This window comes from Ctenopharyngodon idella, chromosome 10, assembly GCF_019924925.1.
Source record: "Ctenopharyngodon idella isolate HZGC_01 chromosome 10, HZGC01, whole genome shotgun sequence".
Classification (NCBI taxonomy): Eukaryota; Metazoa; Chordata; class Actinopteri; order Cypriniformes; family Xenocyprididae; genus Ctenopharyngodon; species Ctenopharyngodon idella.
This window is the reverse complement of record NC_067229.1, coordinates 13,611,278-13,637,147: the sequence shown is the minus strand read 5'-3', so window position 1 is coordinate 13,637,147 and position 25,870 is coordinate 13,611,278. Positions and strand designations below refer to the sequence as shown.

The window sequence follows — 25,870 nt, the reverse complement described above, 5'->3', positions numbered from 1 at the left end:
TTTTTTTTTTTTTTTTTTACAAGAACTTGCCCTACATTTGCACCTTAGGTCTTCTGAGAAAAAACACAGTTTAACCCCAAAATAATGATCCCAACAAGTCATGTGTCAAAGACACTGACATAAAATATCAAACCAAGTGCAAAACCGTCATGCTACAACATTTTTCTAAGCCATTTTCATTACAATTTTAACTGGTCTGAAGTGTGAAGCCAGTTCCCTTCAAGTTCACACAGGACTAGTTCATCAGATTTAACTATGGACATGTTTTGACTTCAGGTGGTTACATTAGGCTAAATATGTGAGATTACTTTGAACACAAAGAAAGAGGCAAAAAAAATATTACAATATACTAAAAAATATCTATTGAGCTCACTGAGTTACAGATGAACAGCTCAGAGTTCAACAAACAAACCAAAACAGAACCAAGAAAAACAATTGAAACCTTTCAGAAAGTTTTTTAGATAAAGTGATCTGGTTTGATATAAGGCAGTGACAGTCACATTTTTAAGTGTCCAAATATGTTTTGGGGTTGCTATATTAGATATTACACTGTTTGAATAGAGTGACGTATACATGCTTCAGAAATGTTATCTTTTGTTTATTCTGTGAAATCAAGGGACAACATACGGAGCATGAACATTTCCAAAGGAATCCAAGCATCACTAATCACTATCAATGCAGTCTGAAATCCTTAAAATGTTTCGAGTTACACATGTGCAGTTACTCATGTTTCATAGGACAAATATAACACATAATATACATGGTTTATGTATACTCTTATGCATTTCTCTATCGAGTTAATATCGGTCTTATCTACACAGGCGAGGGTTAAAGGCAGGCCAAAAAGGAATGCATTCAGCTCGAGTTTTATGGGACATATGCCCAAAATTATGACAGTAACTAAAAAAATATTCACTTTCATCATTAAAAAACAAAACAAAACATGGATAATAAAACAGGATATGAAAACATTAAATGAATTTACAGGTATTACAACAAATAAAATATACAAACTATTGCACAATGGAGGTATAGAGGACAAATACAGCATAAAAGGAGCGCTAACAAAATGTTTGCGGTTTGTTTTTTAGTTTGAATGGTTCTGTTATTTTTGTAACAGTAAAAAGCAGAAAGCCGGGACCAAAGCCCCCTGTACATGAATAACCCACTCTTGGCCTACAAAACCCTTCATAGGCCAAAATCTGGCGTTATCTGTGTCTGGGACACAACAGCTTTCGATTCCAGTCCTGAAGACGTACGGTTTTGTTAAAAACGTGCAACTGACTAAAGATTAGTGTAGTACTGTAATCAGATAAATTAAGGTTCAAGAACCATCGCACAAGTTTCATTATGAGCTAGGCTCCATCTAATATATTTTATGCATTTTAAATAAGACAAAGTAACACTGTTTAGTGTGACACTAACGTGACCGAGGAGTGTCGAGCAGCTACTTGCGGTCAAAAAAAACACAAGCTAATTGAGAGTCAAGAAAAAAAAAAGCAGAACTAAAAAAAAAAAAAAAAAGTGACAGAAAGATAACGTAGCTGAAAGTTAGCAGTGTACTAGGATATGTCACAGTTTGTGTCCACAATTTTGCAAATGAGCATCAATCATTACGCATAAAGATTTTACCTGTAATGACACACCACATTATAGATTCAAGAGTTATTCCAAACCGAAGTGAGGAAGAAACAGCTATTTCAATGATCCAAGGTTGGATGAGTGAATACAGATCATTCATGGATAAAACGTGTTAATAGTACCAGTTAAAGAGTCTACCGTTAAAGACCAGCAGATTGAATGTTTAAAGAAAAAAGTTGTACGATATTTCAATCTTAAAAAAAAACAAAAAAACAAAACAAAAAAAACACAGGTTTGAAACGTGCCAGGAAGTACCATCACCAAAACGTTCAAGTTAGGACAAAGCAAACAGTAAACGACAACAGCAATTGCCAGTTGTTGTTTTTTAAAGATTCTACTGCGCCTGAATTCACAAAGTTCACATCGTCGCATTCATTGATTTTGGCTAATTTGATTGTGCTTTCAGCTATCAAAAGGTGTTTAGTAATCCTGACACTGTTTTAAAAAAAAAAAAAAAAAAAAAAAAAAAAAACGCGACAAGTCTCTCACATTCCATACGGGCCTGTTTACGGGTTCAAGCAAAAACTATATTACTATATTACAAAATTAGTAACGAATTGAAAACGACAAAAATCTAAACAGCAAAATACTTTATCAGTTCCCTCATGGAGGCATTTGTTTTTTTTATACAACAAAATATTACACCATAGTGCAGAACTCAACAATAAGGTTGGCTCTATAGTTGGCATGTGTGAAAGAGTTTCAGGCCAGTTGACAAGTCACTTGCACAGTCCTTTTCACTGAAAATCTTAGACTTGTTGATCTTGTACATACATTTAGGTAAAACGACAGATAGAAAAATAGATCAATAGAGCGACAGAATGATAGTATGAAATAACAATAGATAGAATGTAAAAACGATAGACGGATAGATGGATTTAAAAAAAAATAAAAAAATACAAAAAGAAAATTTACAAAATGTTTGTAAATTTTCATTTTGTAAAGACAAAAATATAGTTTATTTTAAAGAGAATGTAACATTTGATTAAAAAAAAAAAAAAAAAAAAAAAAAATCAAATATTTCTAGATAAATAAAAAAAAAAAAAACTTTTGTAGTGGGGCCCAAAAAAACCTTACTGTCGAGTCCTGCAGCGGTGTTAACCAGCTAAATCTTTTAACATGGTAAAATAAAAATTGGGAAAAAAAGAAAACAAAAAAAATCAGTGCAGTTGTAGAAGCTTTGCTGATCCTTCTCCTCTGAACAGTACTGTGAAAGAAAACAAGTTCAGTTATGAATCAATCAGCTCTCTTAAACGACACTTACAGAATCACTGTCTTTCGTTCAGCTTTCCGTCACGTCAAGAGCTCCTTACAGACGTTTAGTCTGCAGGCGCTGCTGTAATTCCAGTGTGTACTATACTGACTACAGCCAGAGCCAGTAAGTTATCATTTAGCAGATGCTCTTTATCCAAATCGACTTACAGTACGCTTACAGCGACTGAATTCAGGAAGAAACCTGGAATTAAGTGCCTTGCTCAAGGGCTCGTAGGGAGGGAGTGTAGCGTCGGTAATTCAAGTTTCTGGTTCGACCCAGGATCAAACCGCAAAAGCAACTTTCTTAGTGGTTTCTCAGTCCCTTTTTTCCCCACCAGTGGAGATATTGATCTGCAGAGACCAATAATGGTCTTCAAATGTCCATGGCTCTTTTGATGCACATTCTCACACACACACACACACACACACATACTAATACACTTTAAATAAACTATATACTCCATCTGAGAGGTTAATGCAGTGCATGTAGAGTGAGTTAGCTGATTCACAAACCATAGGCCGCCCTCCTGCATGAACACAAAAGGATAGAGGTTGAACTGTCAGGGACTGTGTCCCACTTGCATGTATTTTATCTCAGTCCATCATGTACACACACACAATCGTCGCTGTAGTGTACAGAAGGGTGGATCAGAGGGGATGGTGGTCAGGCATTGGACATCTCGGCCTTGCTGAGAGCGATGGCCAGCTCTAGGTCTTCCTGTTCCTGCTGGCGCAGTCTCTTCAGCCGCTCCCGTTCCGCTCTCTCGCTTTCCCGCTTCGCCCACTCCATCTGCTGGGCTTCATTACCAAACTGGGCCGGAAAAACAGGAACACGCCACGTTAAGACCCAATGGTCCGAAATTGGGGATTGCACAGTGGTGTGAATCACTGAAGCTGCAGTCTGAACTGATCGGCACAGTGCTTTGCTTAAAAAAAAATTCAGTTTAAATGTACTAAATTGGTACATAGAATATACATATTTGCATATATATATATATAAACAGCTACACAGATAATAAATCTTTTTATGCCACATTTTACCAAAAATGGTTTCAATCTTGGCACTGGAAGTCATCAAAAAACAATAAAAAACAGTAATTTCTGTGCCATTAGCGACACCAATCCATTTGACATTGAATCAACCATGACGTGAATTTGGGGAAGGACTATCAGTTTGTCCAAACAATTTTTTAATTTTCGCAAATCTGTTTGGTGCTGATAATGGTACAGAAATTTGCTCAATATAACAGGAATTTGCTCAATATCCACTGATGAGAGATTGAAAATATAATTAAAATAAAATACTTACTTAAATCAAATCAAATCAAATCAAAAGTGCACATTTTGATCTTGCGCGTGTACAAATGAAAAAATCTAAGCATGCATGGCTCATTTTGAACATTTTCTTTGTCATATTATTCAGTGACCTTCATTTGAGATTGCAAAACAGCAAAAGGCAAGAAAGATTCACCACATTTTCAGACAGATCTTACCTTAATTCGCTCAGTTCCTGCAAGAGAGGAATGGATTTAAAAAAACACAAAAGAGATTTACACCAAACTACCACGCAACCATCCACTGAACTGCACACAAATGCTGATTGAACACCAACAGACCACTACCACTGATGACTCATGATGGACCTTTTTAATTGGTCATTAATAGCGAATGATGTCATGGACAGGAGAATGAACGTGCATTGATCTCATGCAGCAAGAAAATGACAGAAGGAAAAGACATTACAAAGCTTTTTCAATTGAGAGTTTCAAATTGTGTACAGTAATATATAGGCTTAATATATGCAACATAACATGCACACCAAGCTGACTACAGATGAATGAGAGCATTGCTAAACCACCCTGGAGGTCTTAAATTATTTTTTAGTTTTCATGTTTTTTGTAATATCACATACATAAACTCTAGCTACAAATTACATTATAATTTGTATTGAACAAATGGCTTAATAAAAAAAGTCTTAAAGTTTTTTTAATTTGGGGGGTGGGGTGGCATTTTCATCATAAAACGATCAGTCTGCTCAAATGCCAAAATTTCTTGTAGTAATTAAAATAAACCATCTTGATCACTGGTTTTTGAAAATACAAAATAATATAATACCACTGGTAATTTGTAAAAATCGTAATTTTTGGTCACGTATTAAATCAGAGATGGTTTAGCAGGTCCATTGCACCCAAGTCATTCACAGCAATACTAAGCACAGGAGGCAGGGCGGATGAAAATGATGCTATGTCAAACACTGTGGCTCTAGGATCAAGCGGATTTGCAGTATGGAGCGCACACTGATCCCATGCGGAAGAAAACGACAGCCTGAGAGCTGAGTAGTGATACTGACACTTCCCACGTCAAACGATCTCCCCTAATCGACTTTGAAAAGAGACCTCACTTTTATTTTTCTGAAAACTTTCACCTCTATTCTCCTCCTAAAAACAACTTTTAGGTGAGCTGAAAATACATAAGTTGAGATAAGATCAAGATAATGATGATTATGCTTGTTCCACTGACTTGTGGAAGTGTGACCACACGGCAGATGTGTCAATGCAAGCTGCCCACACTTCTTGAAATATGAACTGATGACTGATATGAAAACGGTGAGAACCAGTGCTGGTTCAGGAAGAGTCCATTACAAGGCTTGAGTTGCTTGATATAAGAAAGAAAGAAACAAACTTTTTTACCATTGGTAATTCTATAAATGATTTGTTTGATTGAATTTTCGCAAAATTTAAGTTTCTCATAAAAGTCAATCAGATGATCAAAGCTGCAGGATCATGAGACAAAAATACTGATACTGGGAACTTAATACTACAAACACCAATGTTTAAGCGAACAAACTTTTGGGATGCAAGAAAATTTAAGTTTCTTTTAGAAAATTATCAAGACAGTCCAACTGGCGAAAATACTGACAACAGACAAATCGGTAAAACAAACACTGATGTTTTGTTCAAATGAACAAACTTTTGAGATTTGAGACGAAACAGGAGACGAAAATATTACGAACTTTGATTACACTACTAACACTGATGTTTAAGCAAACAAAGATGCAAGAAAATTTACAGTCTTCTTAGGAGCCAATCAGACGGTTCATTTTGCAGACAAAAAAAAAAAAAACGACAATACTGAGACACAATAACAACACTATAAACACTGACGTTTTGTTCAAGCTAACAAACTTTTGCGTTAATGACATTTTAAAATACCGACATTGGGCACACTGACGCTAGCAAAACAGGTTTCTTTTAGGAGCCAATTCGATGGTCCATTTTGCAGACAATGAAGCTAAAATACTGACGACATATTTTTAGTATAAAAAGCAACATTTTGTTGAAGAGAAAATTAAAACGTTTCTTAAAAAAAAAAAAAAAATTTGAGAAAATGCATGTTTCTCTTAGATAAAAATTAAGCAGCAAAAATACTGACATTTTCACATTGATTCTAACGATAAATACTGATGTTTTTTGTAGGTCACTTAAATTTACAAGTAAACAGGAAAATATCTTATAATTTGCTATATGATTTTAAACCCCTGTTTTGCAAGATTCTACATTTTTACCATCAAACTAAAATCTGCATAAACTACATAGTATCTCTCTTTTTTTTTTTTTTTTAAGTACATTCCGGGTAAAAACAAGACACATTTGCATAAAAGCTAACCAAAAAAAAAAAAAAAAAAAAGTCACAGAAGAACAACGAGAAGCCACATTAGCTTAGCCGAGAGCGCTTGGTATGACCAAGTGCGACTGCTCCTCTTCCCACAAGCCCATGCAAGTGCTGAGCAATACGACAGATGACATCATAGCCATGTGCGCCACAAACAACTGTATCTGAGTAACTGAAAGAGAGAGATGATGTCTGGCTGCTTGATTAGGGCTTATTATCCAGAATTCTGTGCGTTGGTGAGTTAATCACAGATAGATGGACTGCAGACATGGAGGAAAATAAATGAGTAGCCGACACAAGGCGAAAGACTGAGCGGTACAGGAGCCAATGGTGCGGTCTGCTCTAGGAAACCTCACTGATGATCGCTAGAAAGCACTTTTTTGGTTTGTTGGTTGGGTTTATTTCGATTTTGGAAAGAAACAAGTGGACCGGACAAGAGAAGAGTATCACTAAGCTCAACTTACAGAGCTGAAGTCAGCAAAACCCAATGAAGAGTCTTTAGAGGCTTTACTTGAGGCAGATGGAGCAAACGGGTCTTTGCCACTAAACGGGTCTCCCACCCCCTTTTTACTCTGAAACGGATCGCCGGGGTCAGCACTGAAGGGCTGGAAGGGATCGCTCGTCTTGGCTGAATCAGCGGATCCCGGCACGTTTACAGGAGTGCTTTTACCTGTTGAGAAATAGCAATTTTCATTTAAAAGCTTTACAGAGTGTCTAAACCATCCGTTGCGTTTCATTTCCACTGTGCTAAGTGAAATTTCATAGGGTTTAAAATCCTTGACTGTATAACTTCATAATAACTGTCAAATAAGCTCTGATTGCTTAATTTACTTACTACTACTAAAAAAAATAGAAATCAAAAAACAGATTTATAAAAATTGGTTACCAACCCAGATCTTTACCCAATAAAACACAAAGAGGAAACCAGCATTTAAACATCATATAATGTATAATATGTCTGATGATTTTGTCTGAAAACATATTTTAAAATTTAAACAAGTTGTTATTAAATATATTTAAATATTAATATAATAATTTGTTTGAAAGAAATTAATGCTTTTATTGATATTTTAAATTGTAATATTATTCACAATATTACTGACTTTACTGTATTTTTGATCAAATAAACACCCCAAACCTGTGAATGGTAGTGTAATTCTTAACAATATGTAATTATTAAATAAAATTTGCACGTAACTTTCCACAAGCTCAACCAAAAAACCCACAGTGGTTCAAGCATGTATGATGCGGTAACACTGAAATGTCTGTCTCTTTCAACACTCATCAAGAGAACTAAATATGGCGCAAATTATGTTATTTGTTTTATAGGAAAGCAGAATCCTTGCACAAGCAATTTGCTTATTATAGAAATTTGTGCAAGAAATGTAATCACAAACCAGCGAGGATCTTCGGACAAAAATGTAAAAAAAAATGCTTATGCATACTACTTTTTTCCCCCTCTTGCACCATTTGCCGAGACTGGCATGTACTTGCTCGTGAGAACTTTAAACTGGTTGCTGGTTCCTCTAAAGGTGTTAACCACATGTTCAATAGGGCTGTTATTTATACCAGACCAGCAATCAGTTTCTTTCTGTCAGTAAACGGAATACTAAACCGCAAAAAAAGACTCCACCCTGCTGAGGGAAAAAGGTCAAAAACAAGCAGTGCTCTTTAATGATACGTTGCATTAACAGAAGTAAAAGAATCTTCAATTTTACAACAAATTAATTTTGGTTTGCGTTTTAAAATTCAAGTAATCCCAGAAAAAACTTTTTAATTATTCAGCAAAACACTGCTTGTCTATTGCTCTTTATTTTAATTTTTATTCAATTTGTTAGCATACTATTGCCATTAAGCAGTAGCTTGAAACATATACATTAACATATTATGAGAATTTATCATTTAACGCCACTTGTAATGTTCAAAACATGTTTTAAGAGGGCAAACAAGGGTAAAATATGAAAATGTGAAAAAGTTGTGGCAGCTAGGCCACACTACCCACTAGAGTGTGTAAACACACATACACACAGGAAGTGGAGAGGGGTGTGTAGATCAGCACACGATGCTGGCAGTGCAGGCTAACCGCAGATCATCGAAGCATGTTAGCTATACCACCGTGAGCACACCGAACAAACCTCCCTCTCTAACCTCCATACCCAACTATAAACCTTGGTTACACCAGGAAAGCACTCCCTTGTTTTGTAGGATGAAAAAAAGAAAAACCATTTTGCTGCAAAAAAAAAGAAAAAGAGTGAGCTGCACAGATTCGCCTTTTCCTCTTAACTGCCGACTGCAGAGAGGAAACGGCACAGGTTTCGTTTTCTCCAAGTGATAAACGTATCTTCCATTCAGGTTTGTTTGCGCACCATTTTCGAGTTGGATGGAGATAAGAACATGTTATTGCACACTGGAAAACTAAAAAAATAAAATGCTTAACCAAACATATTAAGGTTGTAACTCGATTTCCTGTTGACAACCAATGAAGGAAGAGCAAGAATGTCTTCGATATATCATTATGGACAGTCAAAATTCAGTTTGGTCCGAAGTACTAATACTTCCAAAATGTGAAAGTGTTAGCTGAGGTCAACAACTTTGTTCAAAGCTGTTTTGCTTTCACTGCTAACAAACAACTAGTTAAAAGAGATGTTACTGGTGCACTTTGAAGATTTTTCTTCTTAAATAGTGTCAAAAGCACAGAGAGTGACCCACCCAAACAACATTCTCCAGGTCTTTCATGTTGGTTGTTTTGTCTACGTATTGTTTATTGCACCAGGTTCCTCGCACAACATGTGTGTGTATTTTTCGTAATCGTTTACTTTGAGATACTAAAACTAGTTTGATTAATTACCTTATATGGTTAGATATGTATAAAAACTTTTTGAAAAGGGTCACAGTTGGTTTGTGGGCCTCAAGATGAAGGTTAAATGCTTACCGCTGGGTGGTTTGGGCCGTGGTGGTACACTTTTCTTGGGGGGGAGAGCGGGCATGTCTTGTTTTCGGCTGAACGGGTCATCTACAAAGCCCTATATTAAATCGCAGTGGAAAGTAGAAGCAGAGGGCTGTTATCAGAAACATAAGGTGCAAACCACACAAATTATGAGCAGAACATCAATCAAAACCACATCTTACAAATGTCATGCTGCAATCGTGTGAGAAAGTTAAGTTCCACTATGCTTAAGATGCAAATGTAACAAAAATGAATGTTTTTCACTACCTTCGACATTTGGCTGAAGTCTGCAAATCCGCTATTGCTGCCGAATGAACTGCTCCCAAACGGGTCCAAAGTACCGAAGAAATCTGGAATTGGCAGAGAAAAACAATTAAGCACACATCTTCTATGATTAAATGTGTCCACAGAAATAAGTATCTCATAGTATGTCACAAATGTATTTCAAAACAGCCCGTAGTAGTATTAAACGTCAAGAAAATAGAAAAATTACGTTAGACATTTTAAAATGATATGATATTTGAGGGTCATATTTGTAATAAAATATGAAATTTGTTATCCTGTTCCTACTTTTCTCTGGTCAATAAAAGTGGTAAATTACTTCAGTGATACTTGATCTTGATAGTAGTAAATCATTTATTTAATTAAAAATAAGCCAATAAAAGTGGCCAAATATATAATTCAGTGATCATTCACTATAGTATTAAATGAAAAATAATAATAATATAAGGTTTTAATTTATTTAAAACAATATTATGGCCAAGGGTCACTGAAATATTTATTTGAAGACTTTTGACTAATTTCTAATTTTAATAAATAAATTACATTTATTTCATTATTTCAGTCAATACATGTGGTTAAATATATACTTCTTCCCTTAATCACAAATTAGATGCATAATGAAGCAATCAATTAGGAGTATTAATTTTCCATTTCAAAAATTCAAAACAAATGAGACAAGCGTCAAGTTGCTTTGTTTTCTTTCTTTTTTTTTTGCTTCAACCCACATGTTAAAAAAAAAAATGTGGTGAGCATTTCCTGGCATCGTTCAACAATGCTGCAGCTGAATGCTACATTAACTGTTTACTGAAACTGCAGAGGAATTTCACATAGTTGGGGCAGCCAAAGGGCGAGCGAGCGGACGTATTGCATGGGAACTCTTTTGACGGCTTCTTCACACATGCTCTCTTGAATTGTTCTCAGAGAGGTCTTCAAAAAAAAGACAAAAGTGACACCACTGGGCATGAGGTGTGAAAGTTTTCACCCTGCAGTTGTGTAATGCACCCTGAGCCTGTCCCTCAAGGCGTTTGCGAGAGAAAAGAAGGCATTTTCAGCTGATGCCAGATCAGTTTCACAGGTTCAAGAATGTTGTGTGCAGAAATGAACAGGCTGATCTTTGCTCAGCATCTTCAAAGAAAGGGAGTGTCAGGGATGATATGATTCAGCTAAGTAAGTGAGAGACGTGCAAACGGTACCTTGGCCTTTTGGTTTGGGGCTTGTAGAGCTGAAGGGGTCATTACTAGAGAAATGATGACTCTAAAAGACAGAAGAGAGGAGGTGTTTGGAGAAACAAAGATCAAACCTGAAGGGGATACATGTGATGTTGTTGTTGTTTTTCTGGGTACCTTTGAGGGAAGAGTGGCACTTTTGCTAAAAGGATCAGCATTGCTGAAGGGGTCCGGCTTTGAAGGTTTCTTGAAAAAATCTTCAGAAGAGGTCCTAAACGGATCGGTTTCTTTGAAAGGGTCTCCACCGAAAGGATCTGAAAGAGTTTAGATCATAATTTAACTGTCCAGGGGACATTCCTGCATTTGAATATCATCATTTACATTATATCATCTTATCATTTTTCTATTTTCAGCCCACATTTTATGAGAGTTGGGGAACTGAAAGCCTCATTTATTACTAAGAGGGAACTGCGCCAAGGTACCTGAACATGATGTTCAATACCATGAAGCTTTGTGCAAGAATTGTGGTGTCTTTCATAAACAGAAATTAAATATTGGCATTTTAAACATTTTCTTGCAGGAGAACCCTTACATGCATCAACAATGAGAGGCATTTCATAATTCATTCATAATTAAATTATGCTCACAAATATATACACATTTATTTAAAATGTAATTGATAAGATTATTAAGGTTGTCAAGAGATTAATTTTTTTTTTGATGTAATTAATCGCAATTTAATTACACATCAAATTTGGCTGAGAAATTAACCCCAAACGATAATTTAAAGTCATTGGGCACTATTTTAACGATCTAAGGGCATGGTCTAAAGCGCACGGCGCAAGTGCACTTCGGGTGTGTCCGAATCCACTTTTGCTAGTTTAACGACAGGAAAAATGGTTGCCGCACCCGGTACATGGTCTAAAAGGGTTGCCCCTATTCTCTTAATGAGTCATGGGTGTGTTTTGGGTCTAACGTGCAATAAACCAATCAGATTCTCATCTCCCATTCCCTTTAAAAGCCAGCTGCACTCGCGCCATGGCGGATTCGCTATTTACATGGATGAAACTGGATGCTAATCTAGCGAGGAAACAGATCTGCTCATGCGCAAGGTTAAAGGGCGCGAGCGGAACATCTACGGGACAAGCCGTGTTAACCAAAGCATTTGAAAACGTGAAAATGATAACTGAAATGTGAACTGCGTCGGGCTGAAACTAGCAAAAATCACTTACGTCATGCCTGGTGCGCTGGGTGTATGATAGGGCCCGTTGTGTTAAATGAGAAAAGCAAATAGAAATTACAAAAAGTAGCTTTAGAAAGAAATATTTTATATATTTTACAGGCCAAAAGAGTTTGATTGCCAACATTCTACTAAATATCTTCTTTTATGTTCCATTAAAGAAAGAAAGTCATACAGGCTTGAAACGACATGAGGGTGAGTAAATGTAAATAATTTTAATTTGTGGGCAAACTATCCCCAAAATAGTGCCCCTATTATGCTATTTTAAAGGTTCCTAATTTTGTTTTGGAGGTCTCCTGTAAAAGGTTTACATCCATCAATAGTCATCGTACATGCAAATCACCATGTTTTTCAATGATTCTCAAACGACTCGTCCGACAATTCAGTCTCTAAATCCCTCCTTTCCGTGAGCCGGCTCTGCTCTGATTGGCCAGACGGCCCAATCTGTTGTGATTGGTCTACCGCTTACAGCTTCTGATGGAAACGAAACACTCATTACCTTAACTGATTCAGCTCCGGAGGCTTCCTAAAGCTCAGTGATTGTACACACTGTAAAGACAGATGGCGTCGATTTTACCATATCAATCCGAGCGCAAGTGCACTGATGAAACATTGCAAGAACTAGTTATTCGCCCCCAAACCTCCATCGCAAGAACGACTTGAGCAGGACGTACATTATGAGATGTTGCAATGGTAATTCTTCACCATCCGCATTAACAAGCGTATGTCCATCAACAAACCGATGTGTATATTTCTAATTTATCGCGGTGCACATGTGGTAACTGTATTATTAACAGTATCAATAACAGTGCAAACGTTAGCCGAGCACTAACGTGAATGACTAATGTAACATTAAAGTTTGTAAAACAAATCTTGCTCCATCCTTTATCATTACTCAGAGGAATGAGAACAAGAGACAATCTGCATTAATGGACACAGTTTTAGGTAATAGTGGGCCACAGCTGATTTCCGTAAGTATTTCACTAAGACAATAATAATGCAAGTTAACTGGTTAGCCGGAGACCTACACAAAACTATGTATTTTGAGCACCCAGTAGAAAATATATACATCAGTAATTAATCATACTTCCCTTGGAAGTGTTTACAAAGAGAACCAGCTAAAGCGTTTGAGGGCGGGTCAAAGTAGACGTTGTTCGTGGGCAGCCAATGAAGAACATAGGCGGGCATCAGGCAAATGTGTTACCCAGTGACGTGTAGCCGTCACGGAAGTGGGATTCGAATTCCTGACGACTCGTTTAGGCGGTTCAGAGTCGATTCTGTTTTTTTTGAGAGACAATGACTTTATCACAACTACACAACTTTGCAGATCATTTACATTCACAGACAGCTATATTACACATCGCATGAAAAGTAATATTCGAAAAAGCATAATAGGGGCACTTTAAATGAATTGATACTCTAAATAAGAAACTAAAGCTGCCAGCAGGTGGCGGTAAATGTCTAAATGAATAAGTCATGGAGTCATTCATTCATTTGATTCGTTCAAACAGCTGATTTATTCAGGAATGAAGCAAATGGCTCTCTTTATGAATGGCTCACTGAATCATTAGTTCACTTGATTCACTCAAAATGCGGATTCATTCAGAAATGAAACACCGCTGTGTGTTGCTCGGAGACGCACAACAGTTCTGCTCTGGCTTTATAGGTAATTAATTTAATATTTTTGTTGGCAAATTTGAGCAAAAACAGACAATATAGTGTCTAAAGTAACATAATATTAACTTATTTATTGAACTGTTGTATAAAATCAGTATCGCATTTGCACTCAAGCTATTTGGGACAAAAACAGCACGTGTGTGATATTGCGCTCGTTACTCATGTGATATTGCTTAACTATATCATATGATATAAAAACTCACGTAGGGGCATTTTTGCCCTGATATCTTGAATTTTAGGGCCATTTCAATGCGCATGCTCCAAGTCTTATTCTCCGTTTTTAGTGCATCTCTGTAGCAGAATTACAGCGTCACATACTGATCTGGCGTGTATACTACATCGTTTTAAGTCGGTTTCAGTGGTTTCGTGTGTATGCAGATATTTCTTGAGACGAGAAAAAAAAAAAAAAAAAAAGATCAGATTCGTGACTCTGGTTTCGTGTGGATGTGGCCTCTTACTGAATAGTGAGCGATACTGAACAGAGTTCTCTTCAGCGTCTTTTTGCACTTGCACACAAATACACATAAAAATGTCACAATATACTTGTAAACACAGTTTGTTATGTATTAAGTGAATCTAAACCGTTGACGAAGAAAATCATGGATCAGTGCAGCTCTTAAAGTAACAGCAGCCTAATATTCACTGCTGCCATCTCTATAATAACGTTAATCAAACAACAAATAGACAGAAAATGTACTCGCTGTTCTTGACTGAATAACTTTTGTAACTATATTTGTAATGTATATTTTACTTATAAAGTGCAGTGTTATTTTACATTTGATTACAGGTTTCTGTAACTGAATACCTGAACATCTTAAAAGACTCGGAATAAATGTGAATGATAGGGTTTTTTTTTTTGGTTTTTTTTTACCTTATTGGAATTGAAAATAGGAATCTAAAAGGATCGGAATCAATAAGCAGAATTGGAATTGTTAAAATTTAAATGATACTGATACCCAACCCTTCACACACACAATTATTATTTCTGTTTAATGCAATTTTATGTATATATTCAGGGCTCGACATTAAGCCTTGTCATGTGCAAGTAATTGGACAAGTAAGTCGGTCATTCACTTGTCCGTGTAAAAAAAAAAGTTGCTTGTCCGGAAAAAAAAAAAATAGGACTTTTTGTGTTGTAAATATAATTTATTCTGAAGCAATATTCTCAGTGTTCAATCAATTTTGGTATATTTAAATCTGCATATTTGTGATATTTACATTGAGGGCATTTTTTTTTCCATTATAAAGGGCAAATTCCCCCCCTAATCTTATTAAATATGTATGCTTCATCTTTCATTTTAAATTCTTAAATATGATCAATAAATTAAATTTGAATAAGAAGACACTATTGGGCTGTTACCAATCAAATTAAAATTATTTACACTGAAAAATTCCAACTGTATTAAGAAGACCCTCCAATTTTTCTTCAATGGAAACAGGTCTATAAAATGGAAAAAATGACTGCATGCCTACAAATGGAGATGGTTATATTTTTGCAAAGATGAAGAAGTATTACACTGTATTTAGATATGTAACTAAGAAGGGTCATAGAGACTAGTATGGCAAGTTAATGTAACATAAATGTAACCTGCCCCTGCTACCTTATGTACAAAAGTTGATAAAAACTTCTTTTTTTAATAAAAAGAAAGTTTCAAAAAAAAAAAAAAAATTTAAACTGTATTAAATAATGTTATGAGATTGTTTAAAAAAAAAAAAATGTTGGGGAAAAAAATTATACTTTTAAACATGAAACTAACCTCCAGTAGGTGGCAGTAAGTGATCATTTTAATGAGTGAGTCATTGAGTCATTCAAACAATTTGTTCAAACGGCTGATTCAATCAAGAATGAGGCAGTTGTTTATGAATAGGTCATTGAATCTTTAACAGATTCAAAACACTGAATAATTCAGTAATGAAAACACTGTTGAGTGTTGCTGTAAGATGCGCTATGGCTCTGCTGTGATCTTTAATTGGAACAATTCTCGCTGCTGAAACAGAACAAAAACAGTCAATGTGTCTAAAATGTAAGCGACTTACTATTAACTACTTGTTTATTGAACTTTCGTATGAAATCAGTGTCCCATTTTCAATCGTGATGGTATTCAGAAAGACAGCATTCTTAGTAGGGTTGGGAACCGAGAACCGGTTCTCATCCGGAACCGGTAGTGTTTTTTGAAAAGAACCGGAACCGTGCAAGATTTCTAAGCTTCGGTTCCGAAAACGGTTCTAGTACGATGGGTGGGCGAATTGCGGGGAGCGTATCCTTTAATAGAGACATCTCACATCATGAATATTATAGCAATGAATGCACTGAAAAGCCCTCGTGCCACTCATATGCGTCAGATATCGAGAGAGAGAGAGAGAGAGAGAGATGCCCAAAGCTGCACGATTAATCTTTAAAAGATCGCGTTTTCGATTTCATCACCCACATTATCTAATTCCTAAATGACAACGATTCGCCCGTGTATATTAAACCTTTGACAAAAATAAAATCGCGACATTCAAATCTGCGTTTGCGCTGCCGTTGATCTAAAGAGAGTTGTCATGTGTAGATATAAACAGCTTCACAAACAATATTTTCAAACGCACATTATTTCTGTGTGACAAATAGGCCTATTCCAATTATAACAGAAGTATGCAAAAGTTTATTATTCAGATAGAAACGCTGGTGTTTATGTATAATAAATTAGGCTACCTTCTGAAAGTAACTGTACTTCAAATAACGACTGTATCGATTGCATTGTTACGCCACTAGGTGGCAACAAATTACTGTTAAAAATGTGTCTATCACTGAATCATTCTTTCAGAAACAAGTCTTTATGAATCCAACTCACAAAAATATTCTGTTTCATCTGTCTGAATCTTACATGTGTGTTCAAGCATCTTATCTAATTTGTGGTAACACTTTACAATAAGGTTAATTTATGAACTAACCATGAGTGATACATTTGTTACTGTATTTGTTCATCTTTGTTAATGTTAGTTAATAAAAATACAGCCGTTCATAGTTTGTTCATGTTACTTTACAGTGCATTAACTAATGTTAACAAATACAACTCTTGATTTTAATAATGTATTAGTAAATGTTGAAATTAACATTAATAAATGCTGTAGAAATGCAGTTCATTATTAGTTCATGTTAATGTAGTTAACTTGTTTTAACTAATGAACCTTATTGTAAAGTGTTAGCGAATTTGTTGAGATTTTGTTCTGTTAAATTCATTTTACAAGAATAATAAACACAAAAAGGACTGTTTGAGTCAAGTATTATGCATTTTTCCCTTACTACTATTTTTTATTAGTTGTTTAATTATTTTAATGGAACCAGAATCGTTAGGCAGAACCAGAATCGGAAAATTTCTCACGATTCCCAACCCTAATTCTTAGTCATGTGATGTTGCTTAACTTCATCATATGTAACAAATAAAACTCCACATTTTGAATTTTTACCGCAGTATGTTAACGGAGTTTCTTTGTTTTCATTTTTTTCGATTTCTCCTCAAGGTGAGGCTACGCAAGCCTCAGCAGCGCACCTCGTTACCGTCAGTACATTGATCCTCTTACCACTATCGATCGCCACTTGCACTAAATGTAATAAAATCATTCTCAGAGTCATTCTCACCTAGTTATTGTTTTGTTATTGACGTTTTAATCAGGCTACTTGATACAGAGGTTTTAATACAGGCTACTCCTCCGGTCGGGCAAGTAAAATTTTCTTTCACTTTAAAACTTTAAATTTCTTTCACTTTTTGCATTAAATTAGTAATTGATTAATTTAGTTGATTGTTCAAAGCTCAACATTTGAGAGGCACTTTATGCATTTTGATGAACTGGATACCTGCAACCGTGGAGGTCTGCTTTGAGAATGGGTCATTCTGGAACGGATCACCTACAACAAACAAAAAGAAAGAGAGAGATGTGTTTAGTAGGCATTGCAAAGGTTTCAAAAGCGTGGCCTCACAAATGTGCCACACAACAGGAGTTTGAAATTAAACAGGAATGATTTTACTTATTGCCATGGTGAACCCCAACTAATCAACTAAACGCTTAGGATAGCATCCAGACCCTTCGCTAAGGAAGAGAAGTATTTCAAAGAGAAAGATTAAAGAAAATACGCAACCGACCTTTGAATGGGTCTGTTTTAAATGGGTCTTCAGACTGGAAGGGGTCCGTGTGCATCTCCTGAGGGGCGCTGTTAAACACAGTGGTCTTCACTTTGAAAGGGTCCTCCTGTAATGAGTTTAAATAACATTAGCCGAGTGTGTTTTCTTTCTGGAAGACATTGTAGAAATCTTGTCACATTCATTTTTTTAGTTGATTATGACTTAGAATTCTAGTTTTTTTTTTGAGTGTGAGAAGTAGGCCAAACACTATGTTAGTGCGCTTAGAGGTCCAGCCGAAAATATTCAGCTCAAATGAGAAAAGATGGAAAGCACTAACTCACTAGAGAAAAAATACTTGAAACAAGAACCCTTAAGTATAAATTTCAGTCATTTTGTGCCTACAATTTGCAGTTTAAGCCAGCACCTCAGCTGTTCCAAATAACATAAGAAGCTCTGTTAACAGTGCTTGGTTTCCAAATTGTACCTTTGCATGCAAGGCATAATTCAGAAAGAAAAGCAAGTTCTCCATCAGAAACTAGAGAATGTCAACAGGAATTCAATCACAATCACATGAGGTTCATCCTTGTTCAAAAATGTTCTGGTTATTGAGCTTAATTTAGAAAAACACTATATGTTTTAAGTGACAGTATGAAAATATACAGTATCTCACAGAAGTGAGTACACCCCTCACATTTTTGTAAATATTTTATTATATCTTCATGTGACAACACTGAAGAAATGATACTTTGCTACAATGTAAAGTAGTGAGTGTACAGTTTGTATAACAGTGTAAATTTGCTGTCCCCTCAAAATAACTCAACACACCATTAATGTCTAAACCGCTGGCCACAAAAGTGAGTACATCCCTAAGTGAAAATGTCCAAATTGGGCCCAAAGTGTCAATATTTTGTGTGGCCACCATTATTTTCCAGCACTGCCTTAACCATCTTGGGCATGGAGTTCACCAGAGCTTCACAGGTTGCCACTGGAGTCCTCTTCCACTCCTCTATGACGACATCACGGAGCTGGTGGATGTTAGAGACCCAGTGCTGTATTGGAGTCCTTAATATGGTTACGTTCACACGCAGTGCGGTCATTTATGGGAGTGACAACCACATTCTATAACAGAACTCAAACCTGTACATTTTCAGGACTGACAACCACAATCTCAGAAAATCCGGGCCGTGTGAACGGAACCGGACTAGACAACTAGTTGTCTATCACGTCATACAGTGCGAGAGAGCTGCTATGATAAGGGGTTTCGTGTGTGGTTTCGCTTTCAGTACTTACAGTGACAGAGATATGAGCTGTGCATCATCTTCAGGTGTTAGATCCGGTCACTGTTCTCCACCGGAGCGGCTCCCGTCAGTTTTGTGTTTCTTTGCGCAATTCAAATGCTGTGTCATGCGCGAGACACAGCAAAGGATGTGAGACGCGAGTGCAACGGTTAAAAGACTCCAGCTAGCGTGTGTTTACATTGATGCTGCGTTTGGTTAATTAAGTTTTGATGGATGAACTCACGGTTCAAATGGTATCTTGTCATGTCAAAGGTGATAAGACTTCAGTTTTATGGACGTTGCCATCTTTAATATTACGTTGGTCACTGTCGTTATGGTTACTAGTAAGAGAATACGGGCTTGACTCGTTGCATGTTCATACAGACAGTGTTCGAGAAGCTACTGTAAGTTGCTGTGTGAACGGGACATTTCGAGACTCACACCTGTAAGTAAATGCAGTTGTCAATCTCAAAAACTGATAGTGTAAACGCGGCCTAAATTCTAGTGACTGGATTCCGTGATTTCATCCGTGTTTTCAGCATCGCGGAAAACATATAGCTCTACATGGTATTTTCAGTATTAAAGAGAGTTAGTTTTGCGAGTTATTTATTGTTGTGTTATAAAGTTGTTTCCATTAGTGTAAGAAGGGTATGCCGTTAATAGAAGCATACACTCTACATAGCGCTTCATGGCCATTGAATGGATACAGCAGCTGTTTCAGCTAAGCACCGGTATGGCAGTTTTTGAAAAATACATATCGGTCTCGAAATTGAAACCGGTTTACCGCCCAGCACTACTTTCATGTGATGGGAAAAGATCTACATATAATAAGGCTATAAATCAACATTTTTCAGGATTCGTTAATCTAACGAATTTGTTCATTTGTTAATAGTAAAAGTATCCGAGAGGGTTCCACATGTAATATGTATTTGAAATGCAAAGATGTTAGCCAATCACAGCAGTGGGTGTCTACAATGGAGTCTCACAGCAGACACGCCCCTTCAAACAGATCGTTCAAGCCATTTGGCTAAAAACGGGATAGAAAAATGCCTTTTATTTCTAAATATTGAAAATTTTTGATGTAAAAATCATACTAATATTATAAGTGCACCTCAGGAAACATTACAAAACAATAAAAAAAAATCCACTTCGTGACCCCTTTAACCAGAGATGTTCACAAGTCTTTTATCTGGAGTCTGAGTCAAGTCTGAAGTCTTTAAGCTGGAGTCTGAGTCAAGTCTGAAGTCTTTAAGCTGGAGTCTGAGTCAAGTCTGGAGTCTTTTGTCATAAGTCCAAGTTTTGCTTTGTTCGAAATGAAGGTCCTATGATGTAAGGGATAATGTACATCCAGCTTGTTACTTTATAATCCATTACAACGTACAAAACAATCATCCTGGTAACACGAGTAGTCATTTTCAATACAGTGGCTAAGCGGACGCAAGATGGTGCCAGTAAGTCACGGTTTGTTATACAGCAGTTTGTTATACAGCTTTGTTGTTATTGACGACAGTCATTATCAGAAAATATCAAACCTCGGAATGTTTAATAGAAAACTGTGCGCATGCTGATTGCAATACGTTAAAATAGAAGCTTTAAAGGGTTAGTTCACCCAAAAATGAAAATAATGTCATTTATTACTCACTCGTTCTACACCCGTAAGGCCTTCATTCATCTTCGGAACACAAATTAAGATATTTTTGATTAAATCCGATGGCTCAGTGAGGCCTGCATTCACCACAATGACATATCCTCTCTCAAGATCCATAAATATTCTCGTCGCTTTATAATATTAAGGTAGAACTACTGAACTTGCATGAACTGTTTTAAATATGTTTTTAGTACCTTTATGGATCTTGAGAGAGGAAATGTCATTGCTGTGAATGCAGGCCTCACTGAGCCATCGGATTTAATCAAAAATATCTTAATTTGTGTTCCGAAGATTAATGAAGGTCTTACGGGTGTAAAACGACATGAGGGTGAGTAATAAATTACATTATTTTCATTTCTGGGTGAACTAACCCTTTAAGTAATAAATGGATTAACATCTCTTTCTATCTCTCTCTTATGGACACACATTAAGAAAGAAAAAAGATGCATATACTACAAATAGATTGATAAAACGTAGTGCTAGGTTTAAAGGCTAGATTTTGTTGTTGTTGTTTTTGTTAATATTTTAACAGGCTGGCAATCCAAATAAGCCATGCCACTACACCACAGTATAATAGCTAGCTGTGTGAGTTAATGTGACTAACCTTTGTGAATGCGATTTCTCAAAATTTGATGATGTTGTTCGGGTGTTTTTAATTGTTTTTCCACATTCTGTGCATCTAGCCGATCTGACATGTTAATAAACCCAAACGAAAGAACATATGGCACGGTGGCTCCAGTCATGTTTCATGGGACTCTTGAAATTTCGGAGTTTACGCGCAATACATGGACATACGTAATCAAATTCTATGGCAAGAGTCCGATCTACCATGACACATAGGGAAATATATGTGACGCAGATATTATAAAACCATTCCAACACAACACAAATTCTTTATTATATCAGTAGTTAAGGGTAAAAGTAGGCCTGGGCGATAAATATTGATACCGTTTTATCGACGGTATGTCTTAATCGATAATGATAGAAAAAATGTTCGATATAACTCTCAATTATCGAACAACTCTCAAGTGCGCTCCATCCCTGGATCACAAACAGACGCGCTACGAGTGACACGCAAACAAGCTGCTGTGGAGTTCAGGTACGCAATCGCCACGTGAGATCAGATCACACAAACACATGAAAATGAATGCTGTACCTACCGGCGTCAAGGAGATTGTGAATAAAAAAGGACATGTCAGCTCGTCAGTGTGGCAGTTTCATGGTTTCCTTACATCTTACAATTGATCTACTTCAAAGTTCGTCTTGAGAGAGCAGTTGTTATGTCGGTATAAACAGCTGCACAGTGTTTTCAAACACACGGTATCTTTACTTCTGTGTTACAAATATTCAGGTTATCACAGAAGTACTGAGATAAAAGTTTATAGTTCAGATAAAACACTAATGTCTATGTTATCGATCAAAATAGAGCAAATCAGCTTTTGAAAGAAATTTTAACGTGCTGAAAATTACGCATTTATCGATTACATTGTTTCACCACCAGGTGGCGATAAGTGACTGTTAAAAAATGTATTTGACATTGAATCTTCATTCAACAGATTCTTTCAAATACACCGATTCATCCAGTAATAAAACATTTATGTATTTATGGTATTTATGGGCGTGTCATTGAATCATACATTCAAACAGATTTTTTTTTTTTAAATAATTAATTCAAATATATTAAAAATTTTAAAAAATAGACTGCAGCACTTAATATTTTGTCAGAACCTCCAAATTACATGTTACTTCGTTTAGTTGTCATTCAGAATTGTGATCTCGGTTTGAAACAAAAAAGTTTCCCAATTTATCCAGAATTGTGCAGCTCCAAGTTTCTTTAACACCTATTTATTTAATCTTCATATAAAATATAAGAAAGATTTGTTTACATTTTATTTTGTTTTGTTTTAAAAATTATTTGTTGTTTGCCTTAATTAAAAATGCATTGGTTAAATTCAAACATTTTTTTCTACTAAAATTTTCAATAATTATCGATACCGATCAATATGAAACATTATATCGTGATAATTTTTTTAGCTGTATCGCCCAGCCCTAGGTAAAAGACTTGAGTTGCTTTTAAAATATTCAAGAGTCTTTTGTGTCGAGTCAAGTCTGAAGTCATTTCAAGTCGAGTCTGAGTCAAGTCTGAAGTCTATTAAAATACAACTTTTTTTTTTTTTTTTTTTTGTAAATGCAAATACATATATATTATAAATGTATATAAATATATATTTACAAAAAATAATGTAATAAATAAAATAAACTTGCATTAATTTTTACTGGAACAGGCCTGACTGAGCAGATCATCATGTATACAAACAGCTTGATACTACTATTAATGCTGTATGGATTTAGTTTGGATACTATGCAACTCAGGGCGCATTCTAAATTTGTGCAATAAGTTACGACTTTGATGTACTGTGCATTCTAAAAAAAATTAATTGATTGCCATTCTAATCAAAAAGCTCTGAGAGAAGCCTAAAATACATAAAAATCAAAAGAGATGTCTCACCATGGCCCCGAAACCTCCGTTCTCCTTCTCTGGGAAGCCTTCGCTCATGTCTGCCAGGTTGGTCATGCTGCCCCCATGGGTCCCGTTCAGAGTGCTGCTATACTGCTCAATGCTCTTACTGATCTCATGTTGGCTGTCCTGGATCTGTGAGAGTTTGCTTCGTGCCTGCAACATGCACACACATCAGCTTTATTTGTTACAGGCTTAAATGCATAGCACACTTTTCCTGACATCGTTAAATATAGAAGTTTCTGGTGTCAGTCTTTTAATTTATTAAGTAATCAAATTTGCATGAATGCATTTGAAAAAAACGGACATCTGTTTGAAAAATGGACATTTGTCTCCCCCTAGTGTACACTTTTGGTTCATACATCAAATGCTCCGAAGGCACAACCTGGTTGATCTCGTCCTGTGTGGCTTTGAGTGACTTTATGATAGTTTCTAGCTGAATCCTGCCAGCTTGTAGACTCTGCTCTAGCTGCGCTTCCTCCTGCTGCAGGCGGTTCAGGTCAGCCTTGGCCCGGCCCAGCTCTTCCTCTTGGCTCTGCAGGTCCGACTCCTGCGAGTGGATCTGGGTCTGCAGGGATGAGATCTGAACGGAAATAGAGTGGATCGGTTTAACATTCATCAAATATGTCATCTGAGGATCTAGTAAACTGTCTTTGTGTTTGTTTTGGCTCACCATTTGTGATTCTTCCTGGCACTTCTGCCGTACGTCATTAAGCATGTCTTCAAGCTTCGCCTTCTGCTGGTCCATCTCCTCCAGCCGGTCCTGAGCATCCTGCTTCTGGGCCTCAAGCTCCTGGAGGCTGGATGTCTCTCGGTCCAGATCGTTCTGCATTTCCTGTAAATCAAACCGCACGTCCAGTTACCAATGAAGCCAACATATAACTTGTGCATAGTAAAAGAAATAACATTTAAAAAACAATAGATACCTTTAAATACTTATATTATATTACCTTATTGATACCTTATTATATTAATAAAACTTTTCAAATAATTTTATAATTAAGATTAAGATTATAAAATACTAAAATGAAATACTTATTAATACTTCAAATATATTTGTAATACAATGAATAAAATATCAATATTTATAATATAAAATTAGTTTCATTATATTCATAATAGTAAAATATACTTATAAATGCATTTTTACTTTAAATATTAATAATACTTTAAGGCCCGGTTTCAAAGACAGGGCTTAGCCTAAGCCAGGATTAAGCCTTAGTTCAATTAGGGCATTTAAGTAGCTTTTATAAACGTTCACTAGAAAAAAAAAAAAACATTACTGGTGTGCATCTTGAGACAAAACAATGACACTGACATATTATAAGAGATGTCAGTACAAGTTACTTTCAGTTATAACAGCTCAAACATGCATTTTAGTCTAGCTTAAGCCTTGTCTGTGAAACCGGGGGTTAATATATTTTCCTAATAATAATACAAATAATATTTATAGTAATATATTTAAATATATTTTTTTTAAATATATTAATAATAGGTTAAGTACATTTGTAATATATTTATCATAGAATAATAATAAAAATAAAATACTTTTACATACTTTATTAATGTGTTAAATATATTTTAATTAATTAATTTATTACAGAACAATAATACAAATACTTTTAAATATATACAACATATTTTAAATAGAATATAATACAAATAATAATAGTACAATTATTATCTTAATTATAATTATAAAAAATATTAAAATGTTTATAAATGTATTTATTCTTAAATATTAATACTTTAAGTATATTTTATAATTAATATTACAAAACAATGAATAGAATATCAATAATATTTATAATAATATAATAAGATTAGTTTAATTATAATTATATTTGTAAATGCATCTTTACTTTAAATATTAATAAAACGTTAAGTATATTTTCTAATTATAATACATTATATTATATTATATTATATTATATTATATTATATTATAATAGTAAAATATTTAAGGATCAAAATTGTGACCATTTTGGTCGCATATGCTCCCAAAATTTAATCTGTGTGACCTCAGAAAATATTTGGAAGCATTTGTGCGAGTGCAGATAATTTTTGAGGTGAGACCTGTTTTCACTTTTATCAGAATATTTTCTGTATATTTTTAGTTAAGTATGTTAAGTTATTAAAGGATTAGTTCAGCCAAAAATGAAAATTGTCATTATTTACTCACCCTCGTGTTGTTCCACATCCATAAGACCTTTGTTCATCTTCAGAACACAAATTAAGATCTTTTTGATGAAGTCTGAGAGGTTTCTGTCTCTATATAGAGATCCAACACAACTACCACTTCAAGGTCCAGAAGGAAAAAGACATCAAAGTACTACATGTGACTCCAGTGGCTTAAACTCAATTTTATGAAGCGACGCGAGTGCTTTGTTCGCGCAAAAAAACATAATTTAAAAATATTGATCTGCAACACACGTGCGAGCGTTC

The 25,870-nt window shown here is 35.5% G+C and overlaps 1 protein-coding gene across 4 annotated transcripts in view; it reads right to left on the bottom strand.

Moving 5' to 3' along the window:
- Nucleotides 1–577: 577 nt before the first annotated feature.
- Nucleotides 578–25,870, bottom strand: part of eps15l1a (epidermal growth factor receptor pathway substrate 15-like 1a) — a 35,521-nt gene continuing 10,228 nt past the window's right edge. The window contains exons 15-26 of one of the 4 annotated variants that reach the window (XM_051909884.1): nucleotides 24,099–24,260; nucleotides 23,811–24,008; nucleotides 23,417–23,581; nucleotides 18,004–18,109; nucleotides 17,718–17,768; nucleotides 11,140–11,276; nucleotides 10,990–11,050; nucleotides 9,782–9,864; nucleotides 9,500–9,590; nucleotides 7,032–7,237; nucleotides 4,389–4,405; nucleotides 578–3,706 (exon numbers count right to left, since the gene is read on the bottom strand). In XM_051909884.1, the coding sequence (XP_051765844.1) occupies nucleotides 3,637–3,706; nucleotides 4,389–4,405; nucleotides 7,032–7,237; nucleotides 9,500–9,590; nucleotides 9,782–9,864; nucleotides 10,990–11,050; nucleotides 11,140–11,276; nucleotides 17,718–17,768; nucleotides 18,004–18,109; nucleotides 23,417–23,581; nucleotides 23,811–24,008; nucleotides 24,099–24,260 (1,347 nt within the window). In that variant the 3' untranslated portion in view covers nucleotides 578–3,636. The remainder of the gene's footprint in view (nucleotides 3,707–4,388; nucleotides 4,406–7,031; nucleotides 7,238–9,499; nucleotides 9,591–9,781; nucleotides 9,865–10,989; nucleotides 11,051–11,139; nucleotides 11,277–17,717; nucleotides 17,769–18,003; nucleotides 18,110–23,416; nucleotides 23,582–23,810; nucleotides 24,009–24,098; nucleotides 24,261–25,870) is intronic. The other 3 variants (XM_051909883.1, XM_051909882.1, XM_051909885.1) reach the window with 3 other exon arrangements.